Here is a 20,926-nt window from a genome sequence, read left to right on the forward strand (position 1 = left end):
ACAGCACTCCAGAAATGTATCAAATTGTGAAAACCATCCCACAATGCACCAGTACGCGATTAGAATGAGGTCTAAATTGGCTTGCATTCCTTAGGGCCCCCTTTTCAGAGTCGTGCTTATTGCATGTAATTCATTTAAATAATATCAACAGGGCTGTTGGAGTTTATGGGGAGATTTTGTCTCATCTTAGGAGCCTTGAGCAGTTATGTTTCTGAAATGATGTCACACTCAGAATGCAAATCCCATTAAACTGCGCTTTTGCAAAAAACAGAGTTAAAAAAACTGAAATAAATTCAAGATATAAAATGGATTTATGAGCTCAAGGAAAAAAAAAGTATCCCGAGACTGAGGGCCTGACAAAACAGCACAATGAAAGCGCTGGAGGGGTGGGGAATAAAGATGGAGTAGCTTTGCATATATTGTAAATATGGCTCTACACACACAGAAATGAATGTCTTCTATTTCATATCGTTTTTTCGACTGGCTGGGTGCAGCTCGGTGTATGAGGCCATTCATTTTTCATTTAAATAGCCTTTCCGGGCATGTACGCTACTGCTCTGAGGCGCAAGTCCATTGACTGCCAGTGTGATGGAAGTGAATGGGAGACTGTCAGAAAGAGGCCAGCATGCATTAACTTAAAAAATGCTACTATGGTGATTTATTGATGAAGTGAATTGTGCCTAAAGACACACCGTTTGTCCTAATGTCTCACTTGCACTTTATTTTTCTGCTAGGATGCATTTTTGCCCCCTCAGTGCCCGCAACCAGCGGTTGCACAAATTACATCCATGGTCTACAGGCAACGTGTTTTCCGACTGCTCTTTGGTCCTATAGTCTTCTGATTCACAGACATTTTACCTCCTTTGGTTCATTATGAAGCTCTGTGTACCTTCCTGTATTTCCTGCTGGCCTGTTCTGTTCTCTACCCTAGAAACCATGCAGCCGGTCTCCCCCTCAGGATATTACGTTATATCTTTTTCTCCAGACTCTACATCTATGACCCTCTCGCACACCATGCTGTCCATAGATTACCTCTCTGAATATAGCTTTGTCTCCTATTTTGAGCCTAACCATGCATTCTTATCAGAGATTGTTCTTATCTGAGGCAGATGCAATGCTGCTTTCCAAAAGAAAGCATCTTAGAAGGCATCTCGTAATTACACTGCATAGCTTTCACCTTGGGATCACACCTATGATGCTTTAAAATGATATTGGAACAGAGCCTTAAGGCTAATAAGTATAATGATAAAGATATAGTTTTGAAAGTATTTCTTAATTAAAAAATAGCAGAGTCCACACCACAACTATAATGGTAACAGCACAGAGGAAAGATATCAAAGATATCATATGCTGTGCATGCTTATAATAAACAGAACATTATTGTGCTTGGTGTGGATGCTAATATAGTTATTGTTATTTTCTTCGTGTGAACGGGCCTTTAGTACGGTAGCCCAGTAGCGCTTTGGACTAATTTCATTGTTGTGTGTTAATTTCGTTGCGTTGCGGTTTGTTTCCATTGTGTTGTGCTAATTTCGTTGTGTTGTGGCTTGTTTCCGTTGCATTGTGGCTTGTTTCTGTTGTGTTGTGCTAATTTCATTGTGTTGTGGCTTGTTTCCGTTGTGTTGCATCTTGTTTCCGCTGTGTTGTGCTAATTTCGTTGCGGTGCAACATGTTTCAGTCGTGTTGTTCTAATTTCTTTGTGGTGCGGCTTGTTTTCATTGTGTTGTGCTAATTTCGTTGCGTTGCATCTTGTTTCCACTGTGTTGTGCTAATTTTGTTGTCTTGCAGCTTGTTTCCGTTGTGTTGCAACTTGTTTCTGCTGTGTTGCGGCTTGTTTCTGTTGTGTTGTGCTAATTTCATTGTGTTGCATCTTGGATCTGTTAATCTGTATTCAGAAAGTCACACAAAACAAATAACGCGTTCTAACAAATAATGCGAACCACTAAAGGGATATGGTTAGCCGCTAATGGTTGCCTGTTACATTACTAGGGCTGTAGCTATCGATTTATTATATGGCGTTTTTCCACTGCGTGGTACGACTCGGCACGGCTCAGTACGGTACGGCACGGAAATTTTAGAGGTGAAAACTGGCACTCTTAATGTGATATTGACTAACTTTCTTTCTGTGGTATGTTAATGCACAATGGCGTTTAGTCTTTCACAAAACATAGCTAATGTAGGGCCATTATAACTAGCCGCCATATTGATTTACGGTCTTAAATATGTCCAGCGCTTTTTTTTAAAGTCTGGTCCCTGTTTTTATACAGTCTATGGTCTGGTCCAGCGTTTATCGGGTTGTGCGTCAGTAATAATGGTCCGTGGGGAAACACGGTGTTCCATGTGTAGTTACAGTAAATGGACTAAACGAAGCCTCGAGGCAAATTATTTGATGATTTATGATTTTTTGTATTCGAGTTACTCGAGGTATTCGAGGAATCGTTTCAGCCCTATACATTACAGTACATTAAATTTAACTTACCACATAAACAGAGTACGGAGAGCTGACTGAGGACGATGGCGAATGATTTGCAGATCCTGAGCAGCACTGACAAGCATCTAATCTTGTAAAATGTGTAAGAACTGCCGCTCTAGTAAACACAGAACACGTGTGATCGCGAATCTCGAAAGTGAAATAAAAAGCGATCGTGCATTCAGAAGCAGTTTTAATGCCTCGCATATTAATAGTGGCTATCTGATGCCCACAATTTATATACAGTATAATTACCTAATGATATAACTGCGAGAGAAAGTATTGAAATATATATTTTCCTCCAATCTCGTATTTATTCTATTTAGGGGTTCCGTAGTACACGTAATTTTCTTTCAGAACACGGTACTGGGATGCGGCGGATTGCGGGGGGGGGGGGTCAGTCAGCTTAACATCGTGATGTCTGTCAGCCATCCGTGATGGACGATGGCATCGTCTATCGGCCCAACCCTAATCCCCACAGAGCAGACATCAGGACTGCTGTGGTCATGTCTTGCTTGCTAAAAGGTTTTGTATTGATCCAATCAAACCCAGAGCATGCTGTCTTACTACTCATTTCCTGTCCTTCCATTGGGGCTGTAGCCCACAGACCCCTTTTCCCCCTTTCTTCCTGCCATTGGACAGTTAAATAACTTCCATTCTTAAATATAGTTAATACTTTTTAAAAACTAATTCATTGCCACACACACACCAGTACAGCTGTGCCTCCAGCTGCTCATCCGCACACACACAGGAAGCAGTGTGCCACCCCCCCGTCAGCCTGTACTAAAAGACCGGTGTTGTTTTTTTACGCGGCACAGCTGAGGTGCTGACTGGAGTCCCTGTCCTGGCCTGGAAGAGGCAGCGCATATGCTTTTCTCTTTCACACTCTCTCACACACACGTTTACTTAGCTAATTGGGGGCATTCCTTATACTTTGTTAGATAGTTATGAAAACAGAAGATTTTCTAAATTTATTTTACACCTTTTGGCAATCCCTTCCTTTTTGTTCATTCTAAATTTGTTTGTTCATTCTCTTTTGTTTATTCATTCTGTCTTTCGTTTATTCATTTGTTTGTTATGTCTTCCAATTTTTTGTTCTTTCTGTCTTTAATTCATTTTTTTGTCTTCCTAACTTACTTGCATGCTTTGGTTAACGTCCTCAAATGCATATAATGATATGTTTTGTTTGTTGTCTAATGATTTGAAGTTGAAAATAAGGAGGCATCAGCTGTGTCAAGAAAGGCATGACATCTGGATAATGTAGCCTATTTTATTGCTTTAATGTTGGTCTAATTACAATCTCAGAAATGCACTCCGTTGCCAAAATGTCTGCTGGCTTGCATTTCTCTCAGTTTATGTATTTTGGCACAGTAACTAGATGCATGGGCTCTGACTTTCCTTGTTTTATGTGACTCTAATCATGCACCTCTCCTGTGAAACCACATTAGTCCCAAGATCCTTCTTATCTCCAGTCGGGACAGGCTTCTTAAATCTGGCTTTTTACTCAGCAGAGCTCTGTTAAACCTTGAACATATCAAAAAGCTGCTTGTCACTTTCTGGTTCAGCTCAGCTCTTAGATAACAGACAGAAAGCCAGCACCTTAAAGTATTACTCGATGTAGAAGTGAAGTGACAACAATCACAAAACAACAGGAAATGGAAAAATGTCAAAAATACTAGTTTAAAATGACATGAGAGTGAGTAGATATTGACAGTTTTGATTTGTTTTGCTCCTTTTAACGCTCAAACTTCAATCCTATTTATTTTTTATTTTTTTCAAATCTATTTTTATTGGTTTGAATCGTTGATATTGTTCACTTTACATTTACTGCAGGCTCGAACAGACAGCCAACATTAAAGCAACCCCATTTGCACGTTTACAAAATCAGTAAGTCACGTGCACTGCTTATGTGTACATAACAAAACAATTGGCGTTAAAGAAACCATTCAATTCCAATCTGATGGTTCACGCTCTGGTCACATTGCCATGAATTGGACACATAATCGGATCAAGGACCACATATCAAAGCTGCCCAAATCGGATTGAAAAGATTGGATTTTTTGTGTTCACACTGCTCTGAAAAATGAGATCTGTGTCACACATAGGCAAAAGAAATTGGATTTTGGGTTGCCAAATGCTGTGAACTTGTATTCCTTCTCAATATGATCCCCTCTTCTGGTCATTTGCCTCGCTACATCCTCCTCTAATTGGCTGTGGCTTCCCGCCAAGCCCCTTTTTTGCTCTCCTTGTGAGGAAGTGCTTACACTCTGGCCTGCATCAAATGAGCAGAAGAGATTTTGGTAATTGCTCCGCTGGGTTTGGAGTTTGTGAGGTGTGGTGATGGTGGTAATGGTCTAGGCCAATTTGCTCCATGTGTGTGTGTCCTGTTAAACACCAGAGCTGTGTGTATATGAGTATGTCTTTTGAGGGGTATTGCGTTACTCTCTTGGGCCGTGAGACACTGCATCATAGCTTGTGTCTGTATACACAGCGGCTCCATTAAAGTGCTTTTGGACTCGATGTGTGAGAGGCAATTAAAGCAAGACAAACAGCAGGCTTGGGAAAGCGGTTGTCTCTCATGTACCAGTATTTATCAGAGACTTTTGTGCTGACCAAAGACTAGACTGTAGTCTCCTCCTGCATTGTCTTTCTCAATCGTTCTTGTATTCTACCTTTTAGACATGTTTTCTTTTGATCTTTGCAGCTTTGACCGCATTTGAGTTTGCTCTCTTATTCTTTGTCTATTATCTACTCACATTGTCTTCTGTTTTTAATCGTTACCATAGTTTTAAAGTGGTTTTGTTCTGATCATTTGTTCCCGTGGGACTCTCTTTACATCGATTTGTGAAGTAATAATTATGGTTGGGAACTTAGAACTAATTCCTATTCAGTGCTTTCATTTGTCAAAAAATACAGTATCCAAATGATTTTCATGACATTCATTTTTGTTAATATAAATAAAAGTGTAAACTTTCTGTCCAACTCTTCCAGGGAACACTCTTTTCACCAAAAAAAAAAAAAAACTTGTATAATGACTTGTTCTTTATGTAAACAGTGTGAAATGTTTATTTATTGAATGTCTCGACATGCACCTTGGTTCTTTTTGGAGAGTTTGTGAGAGAAGTTTTGTGTATAACATTTTTAGTGAATTGGTTGGTCCAGTTCACAGTGTGGACTGCTTTGGGATTACTTTTTTTGTATTTTATTTATTTATTTTTTGGTCTTAATATCTCCAGTCCCCATCAATTGCATGGGAATCAAAATGCCTTTGGTTCAATGGAAAAAAAATAATAAATAAAATAAAGAAGTCATGCAGGTTTCCCACAACAAGAGCATGAGTATTGACAGTGTTTTGAGTTTCAGCCTAATAACTGATTGACTGAATCGTTGAAGAGATGAAGAGTTGAAATGCAGGTAATTATATTGTTGTTATTACATTGACGTATAGAATATTTACAGAGTTTAAAGGGATAGTTTACCCAAAAATGAAAATTAAGTAATCATTTGCTCACTCTGAAGTTGTTCCAAACCTGTATGAATTTCTTTCTTACACTGAACACAAAAGAAGGAACATTGAAGATTGTTGATAACCAAACAGTTACCTGCAGTTTCCATAGTATGGGGGAAAAACTATGGAAGTCAATGGGGACCAGAAACTATTTGGTTACCCAATTTTTTTAGGGCTATTATACTATAAAAGAAGTACTAAAGAAGTACACTACTAAAATAATTGTTAAGGAACAAATCCCTTCACTAAAAATAATACAATAATAATTGACTCTATATGACTAGTTTACACTGCTAATTAGCATAAATTCAGATTTGTAATGCTGGATGAAAGTTTAAATAGTTTAGTGAGGTTTATTGTTGTCAAAAGTATAAGGTTGCTCAGGACCATGATTTAGAAGCTAGGTGAAATAAAACTTTCATAAAATGTCTTACTCTCTCGTGCTTAGCACCCAGAGGACGAAAAGCTCCTGTGGTGTACTTTAATAAAGTAATGTAAACTGGTATTTAAATGTATTTGAAACAGACAAAACTCTTATGCCGCCATCCTCCACAAGAGAGAGAGAGAGCATGTGTTGTTAGAAACGCATGGTGTTTTATACAGTATGTGATCCATATTTAATGCTGCAGAGCTGATGGCAGGCCAGAGCTGGTTATTCTGGGGAAGTCTTCTGTGACCCACATGGAAACGCTACTTTCATCAGCCGAGCTCAAAAAGAGGAATGAGCCTGACATGAATGTTCCAGTTAAATATCTCCGAAATGTCTCTGGATTTAATGTGTCATATGAAATCTTCATCCTGCTGAAATCAGACTGATGGTTCATGGTCTTAGCAGGCTGTCGCTTTCATCCGTTGAATGACTGGGCTTAAACGCTGGCCTGTCACTCCAGGTGTGCCGGAATTGCAAAATGGACCCCGGCACACTTAAGAATCGAAACCTGGTTTGATCACATTTCATAACCACATACTGTACTGTAAAGACTTTTTTCTTTGAAATGATGAGACGGCATTGTTTACTAGTGAACATAATGACTCTGTGGAGTCTTTTTTTTTAGAATGTGAGTCCTGCAAATCAATCTAACAGATGTATGAACTCAAACTTGGAGTGCATGGTGAGCCATGTAACAGTGGTCTGTGCTGACAGTTAAAGTCTGGTTTTCAGGGGAAATGTCTCCCAGCCAGTCTTTGAGTCTCAGACTCCTGAACAGTGGCTCTGAGGACTTTGGCACAGTGAAGCGAACCTTCAGCAGACAGACCAGGGGTCACATCTTCAATAAGGAAGATAGTTGAAATGAGAATACCAAAAGTGGGGGTGACACAGATATGAAGTGCAAAGAAGGGTGAATTTTTAAGGGTCTGTGGGAATGTAAAGAAGAAAGAGACTTGGAAGAGTGTTAGTTTGGTGCTAGCATTAGACTTAAAGGTACAGAATGCCTACGGACAGTTAAAGGCACAATAGGAGATCTTGGAAAATGCTAACTTTAGCCTGATAGCACTGAAAGCAAATGTCCCACCCTCCCTGCAATCGCCGTCCAAAGCCACGCCCCCTGAATGCATATACGCTCACTCACAGACCAGAGTACCAGAGACAACATTACTACAATAGGCTACATCAGGTTCCCAATTCCAGCCCATGTTCCGAAGTGAAGTAAACATCAACGTATTTCCCCTGCTCAGGGAGGAGGGAGTGCGTGAACGTGCTGATGACGTGCCCTGTCTGCGCGAACCGGGTGCGCAGAGGTATGCTAAACATACATTGACAGGCAGGTAGGAAAGCTTATTAAAACGCTCGGACCGAGCATTTCTTGGTCCTACGCCTTCCACAGAATATATAAATACAGATGAATACATTTAGACCACTTAACTTAATGATTGCTATCGGGATGTGAAGAGACTTTCAACCAGCATAACAAAAAATGTTTCTGAAGACAATCACCTATTACACCTTTAACTGACTGTCTGATGTTGGTTACTACAAGGAAAGAAAACAACAACATTTGGACTTTTGGACATTTGGACAAACTGGTCAGTGATTGGTTGGTTGCTATGCAGCTTATGAAGGTTTTTGTACTGTAATTCCACCAGGAAACAGAGAAGAAACAAAGGTGCCAGGATAATATACACTTCTGTTCAAAAGATATACACTTCTGTAACTCTTAAAACAAAGCAAAATAAATGTGCTTCAAAATATCTTTCTTGTAATAACGAAATGCCTCAAATAAAATTCCTAATACGTTTTTATTTGTCCAAAGGCTTCTTCACCAAAAATAAATAAATAAATAAATACATACATATTAAAGATTTCTACTACCATTCAAAAGTTTGGCTTCAGTAAGATTTTTTTGTATTTTATATTTATAAAAGAAATTAAAACCATTAAATTTCCAAAAGTGACAGTAAAGACCTTTATAAGTTATAACATTAGAAATTATTTATATTTCAAATAAATGCTGTTCTTTTGAACTTTCTATTCATCAAAAATCATGATTTTCACAAAACATTAAGCAGCACAACTGTTTTTAACATTCATAATAATAATAAAAGCTTCTTGAGCACAAAATCATTAGAATGATTTCTGCAGATCATTCATGTGACACTGGAGTAATGACTGCTGAAAATTCAGCTTTGCCATCACAGGAATAAATTATATTTAAAATATATTACATACACAGAAAACAATTATTTTAAATTGTGATATTTCATAATATTACTATTTTACTATTTTAATCAAATAAAATCAATACCAGTTTAATCAAATATTCAGCCTTGGTCAGAATAAGAGACGTCTTTCAAAAATATTTTAAAAATCTTATGTCTGTGAAATATTGATTGTTTTTTATAATTTAATACAGTAGCTTTAAGTGTCATAATATTGGTAGTGCTGCAGATAATAATAATAATTAAAAAAACTTCATAAGTAGTTGAGGAAAGCTGTTTTTATCATCCCCATTTGTACATAATCTTCAATTACTTTATATGTCATCAAGGAGGTCATCAGACTACCCATCTTTATAGTCAATTATTGACTCAAAATATGCCTCATTGTGGTCCAGACCTCATGCCTCGCTAGTTTGGCTCTATTGTTGAGCTATAGTTCTGACTGAATAGAGAACAATTTACTGCACATGAAAGTGTTTATGGGGAGGCAGATTGGCAGAGCGTAAAAATGGGTTTCCTACAGAGCCGGATGTCATGGGGGGAGAGAGAAACGCAGGGCATGACAAACATCAGATCACCTTGGGAAGTGTAAATTCCCATGTGCACGGTTGTGCCATAGTGCAGCACAGTCAAGATAACCCAGCTGTCTGCTGCCGTTCTATAGAGCTGTTTACTGACATAGCACTAGGATGCTGTTTCAGTGGTGTTTTTTGGAGTGAGGAAAGCACAGGCGTGTGTGGGCGTACAGGGGTTACGAGAGGGAAGGAAACAGATAAAGTAAGTGATAAAAGCCACTTTCAGTTCACTACGGGATGGCCCAGAGATGCAGATGCGTGTGCATATTTAGAAGTAATTAAATCACTGACATCTCTTCTGAGGCGTGGGAAGCGTTCACCCACACACGCTCACTCATTGTCACAGATCCACACCAGACGGGACGCGCTAGCAGATGGGCTGCGTCTTTTTTTCTGTTACAGATTGGACAATGACATCCGAGGAATGACTTTCTCCCTGTTCTCTCAACTCCAAATGTTCACACTTGTCTTCCTTTATCCTACGTTTTTGTCAAACTCGGACGGGCTAGGGTGACGCTAGTGTATCGGTTAACATCTTTCATTCTGTACAGAACTCTCATTATTCTCACAGAGGAGGTGTTGTGGCTGTCTCAGAGATGCAGATGCTGTAAAACTTCTGAAAGTAAAAAATAATGCCACTTGTGTGTCCCGTGGTGGCTTGAGAGAATCAAATAGTAAATAGATACTTTTACACTGTAATAAAAATCCTGTAAAATTCACATTTAAATTTTCACGTTGTAGGTTATTTTTACAAAAGAGGTTAAATTTATCAGTGTAATAAATATATGTATCAACAAATACATTTCTCTTTAATAATGATAAAAAAATGTAAGTGTTTAAACTGTCAGAGGCTGTTTATTTGTTGCCTACTGTATGTACAGTAGGTGTTTATGTGTCTATGTTAATTAATAATAACTAATATGGTTAATAATAATAAAGTATTATATTACGATTACAATTATTATTGTTCTTATATTTAAATATTTCTACATGATTTATAGGTAGATAATACCCTTTAACAGAGTCATTGAGCAAAAGTCAATTTTCCAGATATATTCTCCAAATATTCAAGAATATAAACAAAGTATACTATAATTTTACAGGAAAATAGCAACTTTATACACAAACAGAGATGAATAATTGTCACTTTCACACATGAAACCCATTAAATTGCACTAAAATTGCCAGATTGACCTTTTCTAGTGAATGTTCCACATCTGCTATTCACATTTTGCTAGCATTCACTCATCTGCACCGAAATGCTGTTAAAATTTTATTATGTGATTTGTCTTCGGTCCTGTGTATTGCTTGTTTCCTAAGGAGGCTAGTTTTTTTTTTTTTTCATAAATAAGACAATCTTTAGTTTTAGTAATCAGTCGATTAATTTCTTCATCTGCTCGCATGGAGAGAAGATTTTCATTTCAAAACCTGTCCAATTTGACAGCATTATTTTCCACATCATTTCCCAATCCAAACATACACTTAATTTAGGTCTTAGGTCTGTTTAGTCACATCTCTTGCTAAGTGGGCTTATTTTTATATGTAAGACCTGAGCTGAGTGTGTTTACATAAACTACTCATTATGATTTGCTGGCACTTTGACCTTTATTTGTGTTTTAATTGTAGTATTTATTACAGTATAATTTTTTTGATTGCAGCAGACACGCTGTGTGTGTTTCTTGAAAGGTGATTCTATTGAGTGGCTGTGTTTACTGTATAATGGGCCTCTTGGCTGAAGGCCACTTGATTTCTTGAAGAGCCGATGGGTCTTCACATGCTGCAAACTCCACACGCACACAAACACACAAATTTCAAGCACTCGAAAGCTTGAAGGTTTTCTTATCAGACAGGAGTGGACATTTTATCAAGATTATAACTAGATTATTGAGAAATACCTTTTGACTGGTTATGATGCTTCACCTGATAAAAAAAACACAATTTTAAGTCAAAAATTAAAATATTGAGATGTTTATATTGAATATACTCACATTTTGACCCATTCTGTCTTTCTTACAGTGGTCTCATGCTCGGCCCAGCGGCAGGTCACAGTTCAGCCGGGGCCCTTGATCCGAACGGAAGGCTCTCACATCACCATCTGGTGTAACGTGACCGGCTACAAGGAAGGGGTCGAGCAAGACTTTGAATGGTCCATGTACCTTTACACCGCTCCCGATCGAGAGATCCGTATCGTGAGCACGTCCCAGCACAACTACGCCTACGCCTTGTATGCCCAGCGTGTCAACAGCAAGGAGATCTACATCGAGAGGCTGAGCAGAGACTCTGTCCTGCTGCACATCACCAAGCTGCAGGCCACCGACCAGGGCATGTACGAGTGCTACACTCCCAACACCGACAGCCGCTACCTGGGCTCCTACAGCGCCCGTACCAACCTCACCGGTGAGCCCCCTCCGAACTCTCACTTAACCCTGATTTATAATATAGTATGCTTCCTAGAGTGTTTTTGCATTCATGAGCCTTATTCAAACTGGACAGGTTTTCCCGCAGGAGGCTGGGTAAATGCGTGTTTCACAGATGTACTTTGTGATTTTATTCTCGTCTGAATCAAACACTTCTGTGATTTTCTTTCACAACCTCGGTGCAAATTACAGAGAAAATTACATACTGTTTTTCAGATAACTCTGGGGTCCTCTGAGAAATCAAATTCCATCCGGATAGCAATGTCTGTGATTTGTGGGATATTATTATAATTTCTTCCTCCTCACAACTTCTCATTTTTTTGACCTTTCATTAAAAGCCATAACTAAAGTTATCAGCTGTCAGTCAGCACAAGTAGAAAGTTATAGTGAAGTGAAAGTGATGTGACATGTGGCCAAGTATGGTGACCCATACTCGGAATTAGTGCGTTACAGTATTGTCCTTGGATTTAGACCATTTTCACCAGCTATAAAATGGTTGGTGGTTCAAGCACTAGTGACAGCCCATCCAATTTAAAAAGAGAATCAAATCAATAAAAGATTAAAAATATCATTTAAAAAGAGAATTAAATCAATCAGAGACAACCAAGTCCTGTCTGAATCTGTACACGAAACGTCAGGCATCTTATGTTAATAATAGGGATGCACAATATATTGGAATATATTAAAATGTATTCAATATATATAATCTTGGTAGAATTATTCATAACCATTTACCCTATTTTTACATTTACCATCATCTAACTTTTTAAATGTTTGAAAACTGTTAGATCTTTAGAAAAACTCAAAATGAATATACATTTGTTTATACTGTATGTTGTAATGTTGTGATATTTAAATTCACTTCTAGCGTTTTAAAATGACTAATTTTTGTTTTTGTTTCTAATTTATTTAGGCAAAATTGTGTAAATTGTTAAATTGGAAATGAAGATGATTATCAGCTTATCTGTGTCAGCCATAATTGTAATATTTGTGCATCACAATTAATAACTGTGACTAAAAACATATTTACTCTCAATAGTACTACTGATTTATTATAGTCTTTGAAACAGATTTGAGAGTTTTCCCAAGCAATTCTAGCAATGTAGTTTTGGATTTGCTTGCATAGTCACTTTTGAGATCTTTTTTTAAATGACATTTTGAAATGCAGCTTTTTTTGGAGCCTTCAGCCTGAATCCTCTCCAACTCGTCATTGCTCATATTAATGGATCTACGCTAATTGGTGGACTTTTAATGCCTGAGTGGATTTATGCTGCACAAATCAGTCACTGTTCTGGTGGAGTAATAGAGAATCTACCTGACAGAATGCCAGTCCATCTGTGTGCCAGCCCACCCTATTATTAAGTAGGGCACAGGCTTGTAATGCTGCCTTGCCACCTGCCACCTGCCACCATGATATCAGTATCAATAGTCCTCTTAATTGCATTTGTAATTAAACTTTATCCTTCCAGCTCTGCTCACACACACATACCGCTGATGTCTCATCTATTTGATAGCACAGTCACATGGGCTTATCAGTGACCGTAACTTATTACAAAAAGCTCATTGTTAACAGTTCGGCTGTTGATTGTGACTAACCGTGTGGGCTGAGTTGTCAACGCCAGGCGTTGCTGCATAGGCTCACATGCACCGCATGTCTTGAGAGGCTGCACAAATGGACATGTGGACCAGCAGAAACAGTTTTAATATGGGATCGGTGAGTCATGAGTCGTGTTTGGTGTGGGCTGAGGAGCATCACACTGAGAGCCACCTGTTTAAGGACAGGCATGTTGCTCAATGCCCCATTCTGAGATCCCTGTCCCTCTTTAAACATACCATCATTCTTCCTGCTGTCTCTACATGCTAACAGGTTTTCAGTCTTAAATATATTTCATGAATCCGGCCCCAGATGACTGGTATAAAAAAGTACCCTGTACGCTGAATTGAGTTACTGTCTTTGAGATGCTAATGCTAGTAATAAAATAAATTTATACTGTTCCATGTGAGTTACTCTCCCTAATGCTGCAGGATTTCATATTCTTAATGAAATGCGGTGTTGATCTAAATTTAATCCCTTCCCTTAGAACAGGGTGAAACAGAACTGTTAGCTGTTGTTGTTTTGTTTTAGAGACACAAACAGTGTTTGTGTGTGTCAGGGTGCTGTGACCTTTGCATCTGATCTTTTCTCACATCATGAAATTCCCACAGTGCACCAGGATCTGCTCTAAAACCTCCTTCAAACCTTTATGTCTCTATCAGGCAAGCTTATGCTTGAAAGACAAGCTAAGGTCAGAAGTAAAATGGGGCTAAATTCAATAGCTCTGGCAAATACAGATAGCAGATAAAAAAAAAAAATTAAAAAAAATTAAATATATATATATATATATATATAATAGATAAAATATAGTGAGCTGCTTTCCACAAATGAAAAGAGAGACCTGATTAATGATCACAAATAAGTTTTACATTAGCACACGTTGCTAAGCTAACAAAGCAATACACTTTTAAGTGTAAACGTAATTCATATCACACATATATCGGGGTTAAATGGTCACGTTTAAATGCAATTAAACTGCAGAATGTGCTAATGCTATACTGAGGGTGTTGGTTATGGTAAGGGGTTAGTATTTGTTTTAGCACTGTGTAAGCAATCAGCACTGTGATGACCAATGAAATCTTTAGAACTGACTGTGGGTCGGGGATTGTGCTTGCCTAACTAGTTTGGGGGGAAAAAAGTGAAATAGTCCAATTTAAAAGATGAACTGCGTACAGTAGTGCACCAGTATTTCAATAGAATTGAAATGTTTTTTAAGTGTTTGAAACCGTTTAAAAAGAGTTTTTTTTATTTTTGCTAGTCTGTTTGGTGCTGTTAGTTCCTACTTACTTCCCTTGTAATATTGGACTATTTTACCCAATATTTGTGTGCTGTGTGCTTTTTTTTTTTGTAGTGCGGCTGGGATTCCAAAATTGGCCAAAACGAGACATCTAACATAAGCATAATTTTGCTACCCACTGCCTTAGCTTAGGAGTGCCTAAAAATACTGTTAGCAGCTCACTAGCATTTGGAACAAAGCCACTGAAAAGACACAGCATATGTCTGACCTTCAGGGATTTTCTAGTCATTGACAGGAATAAGTCGACTAATCAAAAATGTCAGCCATGCTCTATGTTAGTAGGTTTCTGTATGATTCCACAGACTGTAGTGGAGCTGTTTGTGTGTGCGTGTTTAAGCTAAGCTAACAGCTGAAGCATGTGATGATTGAAGTTGTGGAAGCTGGTCAGGACAAATGTAATGCTATACATCCTTGCCCTGTGTAATAATTAGTATGTGTGTTTTCATGGATTAATGAATGATCAGTATGCTTCATAAGTGGGTTAGGAATGTGCGAGCTGAATATAGGCCATGACTGGGCTGCTCTCAGCTGCTGACAGGAGTAATGGCTGTGCTCATTACTGTGGCCTGTATTTTTAGGCAGTGTACATGAGGTGAGGGGAGGAAGCACATATACTAACTGGAGCCTCTGTGTGTCTCTAACCTCTTAACCTATTTCCCCGCGGCCTTGCTCATATTACAGGACAACCCTTGCATGCTTTTCAATTCCTCACCGCCTGGCAGCTGCATGCGTGCTGTCATCGAAAATCACCCAGCCCTCTCTTTCTACCTCTCTTTCTCAGTTATGTTTTTTTTCCCTTAATTCGTTCTGTACTCACAGTTAAAGTTAGTTTATATACATAGCCGCAGGCAGTTCTGGGTAAATATCAGTATTCCTGTCAAGAACATGTGCAGATCGTATTTCATCCCAAAATCTAAATAACAAAATAATTATACAGTGCTTCACAGGCAGTTCATAAAAATATATATTTTGTTTTTAAATGAAGCTTTCTCACCTAATTATTATTATTGTATCTTATTCTCATTATAAAAATTAAAAAAAATAAAATTTTAGACAGTACAAGAAATATATATATATACATACATACATACATATATACATACATACATACATACAGTACATACAGTATTTCTTGTACTGTCTAAAATTGAATTTTTATTATAGTATTGTGGTTTATTTACTTACTTAAATCCTTTCAAAATGCAAAATCATTGCCAAATCCATAACCCACAAAATTGGTACTAATTCAAAAATTTGTAATAATTCAGACTTCCAGTGTTGTAAAAATTTATTTATCTATTTTTTAAAGAATGAAAATCACTGAGAGTAATAGAGATTTTCCCCTATGAAATTTAAAAGCTAAGCTAATGAGAAATTTGTGGGTAAATGTGTGTAATGATCAAAAATACATATTTTAATGTTATTAAAAAATAGGCTTAATTGTCTTTATACAAAATAAAACTTTCTTTTTTTTCTTTGCTTCTGGGACGAAATGCAACCAAAGCATGTTTCTGTGAGAGTCACCCTTCTAGTGTTGTCAGTAGTATCTCTGTGAAATGTGCAGTCTTTTTACCTCTTCTCCGTTTGTGTTCTGTCCTTTAAAAGCTTTGTCCCTGTATAGCCTCTGATGTTTATTGTGCTTGGCTATATCTGGTGTTTTGCATGATGGAATGATGAAATAAGATGATAGAGTTCAGTTCTCCTGAATAAACGGCCATTTCTATGCGTTCCCTTGGCGGCTTGCTGTTTCTGACGTCAGTGGGCAAAAAGGAAGCTCTGCTCACTCCTGCCAAAGAAAAATGGTTCAAGCAAACGGGCGAAACATCCTCTTTTAATCTGCTTCACTCAGCTGCAATGATTTATTTAACAGTTTGCTTCTGAAGAAGATTTAGAGCTTTGTAGTTGTACATTTCAAATGGTTTCTTCTCTTCTCTAGCTTGGTGCTTTTTTCAACCCTGTCCCCAGTGATCCAACTCTGTTCAAACATGAGCGATACAATCTAGGGATGTGCAACAGTGATCGAGTACTCGAGTACTCGACCGTGACAGCGATGATCGATCATGTAAACGATGATCGAAACATTTTTTTTTTCTTTTTTTCCCCTGATTGGTTATAGCAGCACTTTGGGCGGCGCCCTGAGCTCTGATTGGTTAGCTTGCCACAGGATGCATCAAAAGATTTTTGAAACCTATCGATGATCGAAATGAGAAATTTCCCAAAATACCCATCCCTAGTCTGTGCCAGATAACCGTGGGGAAAAATACACTAAATTGGTTGACAGAGTAAATGCAGCCTAGTTTAGTAAAGTGTCGGAGGAAGAGGATTTCAGCCTGAAAGCTCAAAGCCATAAAATGTTGCAACTAACAAATACATAAATAAATTATACCCAAAACAAAAACAACACAGTGCCAAACACCCAGTAGTGATTAGACCAGATTTGGTTACAAAAATGCTTTTTTTGTGGACCACTTTCATATGTTATTCTCAATCCAATGCACATCCAGTATCTAAACACTCCTATCTGATACTCATTTCACAATTTTCTCTATTTAATATCCACTGTAATAGATTTTGAGGTCTAGTAGTTTTAAACCTTCAAGATGTTAAGCAGTTGTGAAATGTCAAGCATGTTTTTTGCAGCAAGGAGATATATTTTTTAAGATGAAAAGAAATTAGTATTAACCAATTAAAAGTGTGAAAGCACCGCAAGTCACTCTTACGAAGTTTTACAGTGCACTCAAGGCTGGTTGTGTGCACATATTTTAGCATAATTTGAAGGACATGAATGAGAATTCATTATTTCATTAAATTACTGTGCAGAATTGGCAAGAACAGAGTAATGAATGGTATGAGTAAGCATCTCTATTATTTCCAAAGGACAAAAGTGTGCAAAGAATGGGCGTTTGGTAGTTTAATTTGTCTTGGACTACACCGGGCTGTGTACATGCATAATATATTATCATCACAAATCTTACAAATGACAAATTAGAGAAATAGACCGTGATACAATGTAAAACATTTGTATGAATACAAATGGCTTTGGCATTTTTAAGATGTGGGTGAAGCTATTATTCTCTTGTCAAGTCAAGTCACCTTTATTTATGTAGCACTTTATACAATACTGATTGTTTCAAAGCAGCTTCATAGTAGTAAACAAGGGGGGGAAAAAACTAATCAGTGATGCAAACTTCATCATATATGAGGCAATTCCGAATTCGCTGTAAAGCAGCTCTAAAAAGGCAGTAGTGTCTTTATTCAACTGGAGTCAGTTTAGTGTTGGTTCAGTTTAATAACTGTGCAAGTTCATCAATTATAAAACAAGTTCAATTCAGCTATAAGCAGCCCTACAGAAATAATGGAGTCGTTATTCAGCTCGAGTCAGTATTGATGCATTTCAATGACAGTGTCTGTGTTGCAAAACCCATCAAAAGAATGTATGCTGTTGTTTTTTTTAAATTCTAGAATGCCCCCAAAAGAGATTTGTACTAACTTCTGTGAAGATTTTCAGCTGTTTAACCCCCAATAGGTTTGAAGCACGCAGATTGTAGCTGCAGACAGCTGGACTGTATCTGAGACTCATTTGCTGGAGAGCAGAGCTGATATGCATGTAGGGTGTTACATTCCTCTGAAGTTTCCACTGGGTGTGCATGCCAACATATCACTCCTTATCTGCTCTCCTCTAAAGCCCAGATCAGCTGTCCTCCAAGACGGGCCCAGTCCTGAAGTGTGTCTAAGCAAAGTTTGGATTTATACTAGTGTTTAAAGTTTAATTGGAAAACATTTCAAACACTTTGAATTTATGAGAAGGTTTCAAGAAAATGAAGATGTGGAGGACTAGAGATGAAGTGGAGAGAGAGCCAACTGAATGTCCTGACCCATGTGGTTACACATTTGATGGATATATCAGGCAGATTTCTGTATGTTTTTCATTTTTTAAATTAATAAATTAAATTTAATTCAATTAATAATTAAAATTCTGGCAAATGTGAATTTATTATACTTTATATCTCACAATCGTAACTTTTATCTAATAATTGCTATTTTATATCTCGTATTCAACTCTTATATTTCAGTTGTAACTATATCTCCTACTTGCAACTATGTTCTGTAATTGCAAATAATTGTTCATTTTTTTATATTTTCTTACAATGCGGCCATTTATTTATTTATCTCTAACTAATTTTAGTTCACAAATTCTTTTTTCTTTACTCTTAAGGGGAAACAGTTTAAAATAAATTATCACACACAGTGTTACCAAACTGAATTTTACAATTAATGATAGTCTTTAAACAGGTCCCACCATCTGCCATTGGTTGGACTAGCATTAAGAAACATTACATTTCGTACAAAGTAGTATGTAAGTGTTTTTGATTGACATATTTGTGGGCTACTTTGGGCAAGAGTGTCCATATAAATGCACCTCTCATGATAGAATTTAGTGAAAAAAAATATTACTATATTTATGACCAGATATTTGACCAATTCAGATTTCCCAGATGCTATGCTTTCCCTGTTAATCTAAATTGTTTGTGATTTTTATCCAAGTTTTCTGGCCCAGTATCTTTTTGTCATTTTCTTTTTGTCTTTTTGCTTTGGCAGATTGTAGGGATCTATGAGGTTCAGGTAATTAGAAACTTTGCAACAGTTTTTTTTTTTCTTGCAAAAGAAGTCTCTTATATTCACCAAGGCTGCATTTATTTGATTCAAAATACAGTTGTCAAAAAGCCTTGGAATGTTGGTTAGCCGATCACAATGAAGTGTTCATGCTGTGGTTCGAGTACGAAATCATATTACAGAGTCAGCTGTATTCCTCCTCATGAAGAGGACACGGTGTTGGAATGATTGTGCTAAGGGAAAGGGGTGAAGAGTTCACTTGGACTCCTGTAGCGGGGGTAATGTAGCGTAATGGAAGCGTGTTTTAAACGTGGTTCTGCTGAGATCAGCGGGAGAGCGAAAACTGGAGATAGCTGTTCCTCTCATCTCTGTTAGAGAATCAGCGTAGAAGAAAGCAATCTGTTTCTCCTTTTATATTTTATCTTTAAAAGTCTTTTCAGTCAACTAAAATGTCCTTTCCCATTATTCTGTGACTTCAGTACATTCACCTCTATGGGGGAAATTGATTTGAGTGGTTGTGAAGTGCTAAATCGTCTTGCCTGCCATAGTTAGGTAGACGTTTGGTCTTTTCTTGTGTGAGGAGAGGGGTGAGGAATGTCACAGTGACAACATTTTTCTTACGCTGTCTCTATTCCTTTATTTTTCACTATGTGTGCCACTTCTGGTTTGCACTGATATTTCTTTGCCTGTACTGTGAGTTTAGTTTATATGGCCAGACTGAAATCAGAGAACTAGAGCTGCACCTCCTGTCTTAGAAAGGACAGTCTTCATATTAAAGGCTCTCTGGGAGTCAGGAAAAGCTGCTTAAACCAGCCAGACAAGAGAAAGTATAAAAATTAGAAAAATGGAGTAGAAGTTGTGGAGACCAAAGGAAGAGGGGGCAAGAACGAGACTGTCCAGATGACAACAGAGGAGAAGTGAAGAGGGAGGCTGCTGAGAGGGGATGAGACAGACGAGCTGGGAGTCAGTGGAGGAGTGTTGGAGATGATTTTTCGCCTGTTATCTACCTGTTATCAGACTGTCAGAGTGCTGGTCAGTGTCTGACATATCTTCATGTCTGTCCTGTGGAGCCTGCAGATTTCATATTCCACAGTTAATGATTTTGTGGTTTGTTTTGCTGTTTGTTTGGTAGAATTTCGTTAGAAGCATCTGGATGTAGTTTAGTGTAAAGAATTAGTTCACTCATAAATACAAAATATGGTACTATTTACTCACGCATTCCAAAACCGTATGCTGCTATGTTACTGTCAAACACATATCAACATACATAATTTCATATTCTAAGTGACGCTTCTGAAGTCATGCGGTAGCTTGGTCTTTGGTTCTCCAGTGTAACCAATGTAATGATGTCAAACCACATATTAAATATATTTGATGGAAGAAAGTATTTGCAATTTGACTGCTGCAGTGGGTGTGACAGTTATCCTTGAATGATGACTAATCATTTCTCACACAAAGCTATTGTATCAACTCAGCCCTCTACGAACACCTTGGCAATTGAATCGCCATTGGCTAGTAAATTTTTTTGTTTACTCGCCAGACTGATAAATATATATATATATATATGTTTGTTTGTAAAATGGCACAGTTTTATAAATATCTGAAAGTACACTCTTAACATCAGTCAGTCAAGCATTTTAATATGATAATGAATATTATTTAATGATAGAACTTTAGTAATTAGAATTAAAACTTGATAACCATGTATGAATGCATATTAGTCATTTTAACTGAACTTCGGACTGGTGGTGGTGCTTTCTTCGTCATTCAGTGTTTCTGTCAAAAAATAAACA

General features: G+C 37.6%; 1 protein-coding gene across 1 annotated transcript in view; it reads left to right on the forward strand.

The window, feature by feature from the left end:
• The window catches only part of LOC107707768 (immunoglobulin superfamily member 3-like), a 146,811-nt gene that overhangs the window by 26,809 nt on the left and 99,076 nt on the right, over window positions 1–20,926 (forward strand). The window contains exon 2 of the mRNA XM_016511869.1: window positions 11,228–11,608. Within this exon, the coding sequence (XP_016367355.1) occupies window positions 11,228–11,608 (381 nt within the window). The remainder of the gene's footprint in view (window positions 1–11,227; window positions 11,609–20,926) is intronic.

The sequence above is a fragment of the Sinocyclocheilus rhinocerous genome, unplaced genomic scaffold (assembly GCF_001515625.1).
Source record: "Sinocyclocheilus rhinocerous isolate Xijiao unplaced genomic scaffold, SAMN03320098_v1.1 scaffold4099, whole genome shotgun sequence".
NCBI lineage: Eukaryota > Metazoa > Chordata > Actinopteri > Cypriniformes > Cyprinidae > Sinocyclocheilus > Sinocyclocheilus rhinocerous.